Source organism: Mus caroli, unplaced genomic scaffold (assembly GCF_978045245.1).
Source record: "Mus caroli unplaced genomic scaffold, Mus_caroli_1 scaffold_13, whole genome shotgun sequence".
Classification (NCBI taxonomy): Eukaryota; Metazoa; Chordata; class Mammalia; order Rodentia; family Muridae; genus Mus; species Mus caroli.
The window spans coordinates 6,307,635-6,314,175 of record NW_028227268.1 but is presented as its reverse complement, the minus strand read 5'-3'; the positions used below and the strand labels follow the sequence as shown (position 1 = coordinate 6,314,175).

General features: G+C 47.9%; 1 protein-coding gene across 6 annotated transcripts in view; it reads left to right on the top strand.

Annotated features, from left to right (window-relative positions):
* The first annotated feature begins 4,928 nt into the window (after nucleotides 1-4,928).
* Tmem94 (transmembrane protein 94) overlaps nucleotides 4,929-6,541 on the top strand; it is a 35,848-nt gene continuing 34,235 nt past the window's right edge. For 2 of the 6 annotated variants that reach the window (XM_085829425.1, XM_021176941.3), the window contains exon 1: nucleotides 4,938-5,025. Coding sequence is in view for 1 of the 6 variants with exons in the window: in XM_029483287.2 (XP_029339147.1) it covers nucleotides 4,933-4,959 (27 nt within the window). In the remaining 5 variants the exon portion in view is untranslated. Of the gene's footprint in view, nucleotides 5,026-6,216; nucleotides 6,440-6,541 lie in introns of those variants that run through there. The other 4 variants (XM_029483287.2, XM_021176943.3, XM_021176942.3 and 1 more) reach the window with 4 other exon arrangements.

Sequence of the window (6,541 nt, the reverse complement as noted above, 5' to 3'; positions counted from 1 at the left end):
ACATCCTGCTCTTGCTTGGCTGTACATACTGCCAGCATTTGCAAGTGGTGGTAGGAGGGTCAGAAATTCACAGTCATCTTAGATATAGTAAATAAGAAGCCAGCCTGGGCTACAGTATGAAACCAAACTGAAACAAACAAACAAACAATAATGTGCAGGGGTAATAGGTGTGGCATTAATCCCACTACCCAGGAGACAGAGTAAGTTCAAAGTTAGCCTGCTCTGCACAGAAACTTTCAGGACATCCAAAGCTACATACCTTGTGTCAAAACAAAACAAAACAAACAAACAAACAAACAAAACAAAACAATAACAAAAACCCACTACCAGGAACAAAACCCAAAACCTGATTACCTGAGTTCCGTTCTCAAACCCACAGTGGAATGAGAGGATTGGTTATTTACTTATTTGTCTATTTATTTTAAAACATGTACCATGGAGTTCATGTGTACCCCAAAATAACAACAAATTAAATTTAAAAAATCACCACTGGTCGGGTGGGTAGTGTTGGCCCATGCCTTTAATCCCAGCACTCAGGAGGCAAAGGCAGGTGGATCTCTGGGAGTCTCAGGCTAGCCTGGTCTACAAAGTCAGTTCCAGGACAGTCCAGGGACAGTGAGATCACCACATCAAAAACTCCAACAGCATTCCCCGCACTTGAAACGAACCTCTCCCAAACTGCAGACATCCTGCGTGCTAGTAGTTGTCTATCTTTTCCCAGGTCAGTCCCATCACCCAGGGAGGAGCCCTCCTCAGTTCTGCCTCTCTCCTGCCCTGGCTGTGGCCCTGGCAACGCTGTCCCCAGCAGGTGGGCGGAGAGAAAGAGACTGTGTAGACTCATGTATTATTAATATTGTTTTCTGCCAAAGATATAATCCAGGCGGTGAGCAAGGTGATACATTTATCCACAGGCAGTTGTGAAAAAACAGAGTGACAGGGCCTACCTGATCTGAACAGGTGATAAGGAGCCAATCAGGAAGCAAAGAGGCCAGGAAGGGCATTTCAGGGACAAGGAACAGCACCAGCCAAGACCTCTAAGATCACAGTAGTAGCCTTTGAGGTTAGAAAGCAAGGACTAAGAACACAGGGGTGGCTCCTTCTTGTGTAAGAATGCTGAGCACTAAACCGGGCTTGATGGCGCAGGCCTTTAATCCCAGCACTCGGGAGGCAGAGGCAGAGGCAGGCAGATTTCTGAGTTCGAGGCCAGCCTGGTCTACAGAGTGAGTTCCAGGATAGCCAGGCTACACAGAGAAACCCTGTCTCAAAAAAAAAAAAAAAAAAAAAGAATGCTGAGGGCTAAAAAAAGAGACAGAGGTGAGAAACCTCTACTGGAAGGCCTTAGACCTCTTCCTGGGGCTATCTTAGAGAGATGAAAGACACTTCAGAAAAATGAAGGATTGTACAGTTAGCTGCTTGGGAGGGTTAGCCTTAAAAGACACAGCTAGAGGCCCCCAGAGCAACGGGGAGGCTGTGCACTGTGCTCTAGAGTATGTCATTGGCAGGTTTGCGAATGAGTCATTTACCCTTTCAGCTGGTTTTTTTTTTGGGGGGTGGGGTGGGGAGAGAGGAGATTGACTTAGGGAGAATGTCCGGAGCAAAGGGGTGTCTCCCAGACCTTTAACCTGTCAGCTCACGTTCACTGAAGCAATGTTCCAAAGGTCTATAAATGGTGCCCAGAGACATATATGACTCAGAGGGGCCAAGGTACAATAGGAAGTGGAGCTGAGGATGGCACTGATGCACACCCTTAGTCTCAGCACTCAGGAGGCAGAGGCATGGGGATCCCTGTGAGTTTGAGTCAATCTGGTCTCCATAGTGAGTTCCAGGTCAGCTAGGGCTACACAGTGACCCTATCTCAAACAAAACAAAACAAAACAAAACAAAACACAAAACAGTATGACGTGGAGTAATATATTGGCTAGTTTTATGCCAGTTTGACACAGATAGAGTCATCAGAGAGGAGGTAGTCTCAATTGAGAAAATGCCTCCATGAGATCAGGCTGCAGGCAAACCAGTAGGGCATTTTCTTAGTGATTGATGGGGGAGGCTCCAGCCTATTGTGCCTGGAGCCATCCCTAGGCTGGTGGTCCTGGCTTCTATAAAGAAGCAGGCTGAGCAAGGCATGAGAAGCAAGCTAGTAAGTAGTACTGCTCCATGGCCTCTGCATCAGATCCTGTCTCTAGCTCCTTGCCCTACTTGAGTTTCTGTCCTGACTTTGTTTGACGATGAATTGAGATGTGGAAGCATAAGCTGAGTAAACCCTTTCTTCCAAGTTACTTTGGTCATGGAGTTTTTTTTTTTTTTTTTTTTTTTTTTTTTTTTTCGAGACAGGGTTTCTCTGTATAGCCCTGGCTGTCCTGGAGCTCACTTTGTAGACCAGGCTGGCCTCGAACTCAGAAATCCGCCTGCCTCTGCCTCCCGAGTGCTGGGATTAAAGGTGTGCGCCACCATGCCCGGCTTGGTCATGGAGTTTTATCATAGCTATAATAACTCTAATTTAGGGAGCTGGCTAAGAGGTTAAGAGCATTGCCTCCCAGCACTCGGGAGGCAGAGGCAGGCGGATTTCTGAGTTCGAGGCCAGCCTGGTCTACAAAGTGAGTGCCAGGACAGCCAGGGCTACACAGAGAAACCCTGTCTCGAAAAAACCAAAAAAAAAAAAAAAAAAAAAAAAAAAAAGAGCATTGACTACCCCCCCACATGTCCTGAGTTCAAGTCCCAGCAACCACATGGTGCCTCACAAGCATCTGTAATGGGATTAGATGTCTCTTCTGGTGTGACTGATGACAGCTAAAGAGTACGAATATATACATAAAATAAATAAATCTTAAATAATTAAAAAAAAACCCTCTAATTAGGACAAGTTGGTATAAGAAGTGGGGTATTGCCATGACAGACCTGAACATATTTCTGAAAGAAGTGGGAAGAAGGACTTTGGAACTTTGGGCTAGAAAAGCCATTGAGTGCTGAGAGCCCAGTGAGCTGTCCTGTAGGAGCCTGGGCAGTAAGAATGTGGAGAGCAGTGGAGACGATGGAGGCCTGGCTTGTGACATTTCAGAGGGAAGCAAAGACCCTACACGCAGTTTATGTGACGAGTCTGTGGTGTTTGTTTAGCCGGGGCTGAGGAATCAGCTGTGGTTAAGAAGAGACCAATGCTATTAGGTTGAAATCTGGGAGTGTTTCCAGAGAGAACATAGAAGCTGTGTTCCAGAGGCAGTCAAGGTTGTACCTCTTGCTGGCAGCTAAACTTGCTTGTATTAAGAGTTACCCAGGTGGTTCTGGTTTTGAAGGCAGAAAGGGGTTGTTGAAATTGCCTCAATGGTACTTAAAGGCACAGGATCGAAAGGGTCATACAGAGAAGCTGAAACTTGGCACCAGGAAGAAAGACTAGGAGAGGCTATTGGTGAGAGGGTGGCCCAGTTATAGCGGAAGACCCTGCAGCAGTTTGGAGATGACAGTACCATGGGATGACCACCAAGAACAGCAGCAATCTTGGAGCAGAGCCTAGCAGACCAGTTGTGTGTGCTGCAGAGCCAGAGCTGGAGAATTGACCCATGCCCTTTGGAAGATCCCTAGTGAATCCCAGATACTTGGATATTGCGTTGTTTATACTGATGGAGTTTGGTTTTGCTTTGTTCAGACAGTGCCTGTGCCTTAGCGGCAAAGAAACTTAAAAGCTCAGAGAGCTACTGAACAAAGTTCTCTAGCGTGTTTAAGACTGTAGTGAGTCAGCCGGGCGTGGTGGCGCACGCCTTTAATCCCAGCACTCGGGAGGCAGAGGCAGGCGGATTTCTGAGTTCGAGGCCAGCCTGGTCTACAAAGTGAGTTCCAGGACAGCCAAGGCTACACAGAGAAACCCTGTCTCGAAAAACCAAAAAAAAAAAAAAAAAAAAAAAAAAAAAAAAAAAAAAAAAAAAAAAAGACTGTAGTGAGTCCATGTGGCAGTGAGCCCTGAAAGTGGCTATGTATCTCCATCATGTTATGAGCGTCTATGGTTATGTAGAGAGATTTAGACTTCTCCATCTGTAGTGATAAACTGCAGATGTTTGTGTTGAAGGTTTGTGCCAAGGTTCTATGATTGTTTAAGGTAACAGCTGAACTGGCTTAAACAGAGTTAAATCAGTAAAATGGCTTTTTATCTAGCCGAAAAGAGGGATTGTAATTGCATGATTAAATTCATTAATATAAGGAAGGGGCTCTTTTTTCCCAGGACCAGATATGACCCTTTCTGACTTCATAAACAGAAAAAAAAAATTTTTTTTTTTTCTAAAAGCAACCCTTCCAGACTTAGATCTCTGGGAAAATGGAAGCAAATACTGACACAGGCTTATTTTGTTTTCCCAAGAGAGGGTTCCCAAGCGATTTCTCTAATTAGTCTAGAAAAAAAAAAAGTTGTTTTCAAGCTTGTTTTTCCTTTTAGATTTCAAATGAACTGAGGGTGAAATAACAGTATTGCTTTAGATTCTCCAGCTTTAGTTGGTCCATAATATTAGTCCTGAGGGACTTTTAAAGATTAAGGAAGAATTGAAGAAAATACAGATAAGGCGATTTTGCAAGGGGCTCATTAAAAAATAAAAGGGCAGAAGGTATCGCCTGACCATGGCTCTAGAAAAATTTAGTGGGTAAACTAATGGGGAGGAAATTGTATGATTGCCTCTAGTCTGGTTTTCTAGAGCTAAAAACGCGGGAGCTTCGTGCCGGAGATAGGACCCAGGCTTCCCCGGATCGCTTTAGAGTAATAATCACACAATTCCGCCAGGCCCCCGGAGGGGCGGTGGAGGTTACAGCTGAGCGCACCAAACAGCCAATAAAAAATCAGAAACTTCCGCCTACCTCGAATTTCAACCAATCAGCGTCGGGATCTTTGGCTTGTTGGCCTGCGCGTCTGTTGCTGGGGGAAGGCGGCAAGCCGCCTCAGAGTTGCCCACAACGGACATGGCTGCGGCCCCTGGAGGCGGGGAGGTGAAGTGAGGAGGGGGCAGGGAGGGGAGAGGACGCGGGCGAGGAAGACCGTCCGAGGGGGCCCCGGTAAGTACGAGAAGGCCCGCGGCCCGAAGTGGGGAGCAAGGGGGCGTGGGGCTCGGCCTGCTGCGCCCTCTGAGTTCCTACCCGAGGCGAGGAGCGTCTGGGGTGTGCACCTAGCAAGTGGCACCAAAGGGGGTGTCTCTCTGTGCTGGAGGAGAGGGGCCGGCCGGCGCCTGCCTGCAACTCCGGGCCGGCTCCTTCCCTCACGTCCTCAAGGGTTTTTTTGGTTTGTTTGTTTTCGTTTTCTCATGTCCCCTCTCTGTCCTGGCTTGCCCCTTGCCGGGGTCCCACGTCAGAAATAAAGGTTGTGTCCAACAAAGAACCCTTGGCCCAGGTCCGTCGTGGCTGGGCCCCGGGCCAGCGACTGCCAATCCTGATGCCCCGAGTGTTTATTTGTAGGCCCCTGGGTGTCCCCGGCCCAAATAAAGGCGGTTTTCTGCCACAGCGCGCGCTGTGCTCGCCGCCCCGAGCGGACGGGATCTCTGCGCCCGCCCGCCCGCCCGCCCGCCCGCTTGCTAAGACACTCCGAGGGACTTCCAGTTCAGTGCAAGGCTGAGATGTTGCACTTGGGGTGTGCTTCCCCGATTTTAGAGTCACATAAAGATGCTTCGGAAGCCAGCGTTGCACCACAGCATTTGCAGTTCTGTAAAGCAGTTTCCCTGTTTTTTTCCCTACCGCGAAACCCTACAGTTAAAAGCCTTGGGGGAAGGTTCAATACCTAAAGCTACGTCAAATAAGAGTGATGGAGGGAATAAAAAAGTTTGACGGTCACTTTCAGAGTCAGACCTTTGTACAGTGTAGGCTCATCCTGGAGCAGCAGTTCAGACAGAGTCCACGGACACTCTGCAGTGGGATGTCACCGGCTGTATTCCCTGTCACTTCTCTCTTGGCAGAATTACAAGCAGGGGAACCTAGAGTCTGACGAGCACTGCATTAACAAGCCACCTCTTTGATAATCAGTACCCCCAGGTAGTTTGAGAGGTAACTGCCCTTGAACGCCCACCTCTGCACATTCCATTTGGTATAAGACCTCAATAGATGGTTAGAAGACAGGCAGGAGGCTGACCAGGCCGCGAGATGGAAAGAAATCAGAAAACACTTGACATTTCTATTTTAAGTGGCTAGGAAGTGCCAGCTCCCAGGGAAGAGAGTCAACCTCAACTGTTTGGAAGGCTTACCTCGTGAAGAACGAATTAGCAATAAAGGTCACAGTCCTTGGGCTCCTCCCTGCTCCTTTCCCCTAAATTGGACTCCAGAATCAATTTCTATACAGCAGTCAAATGCTTACTGCCGACATGCTAGGTATTATTTAACCTGTCGTGGTCAGTGAGCTGGAAAGACCTTCGGGGCCCCTAAGGACACCCCTGATTTCCAAGTGAGAAGGCTCCTGGTCTCCCTCTGCACCTTGCGGTAACCGGTAACCCCGTGTTGGTGGTTTTTATTCCGTGGCTGTTGTGTCTGTGTTCTGTTCACTGCGGTGTCTTCCATGGCTGAAAAGATAAGTTTCTGTAATAGGGTT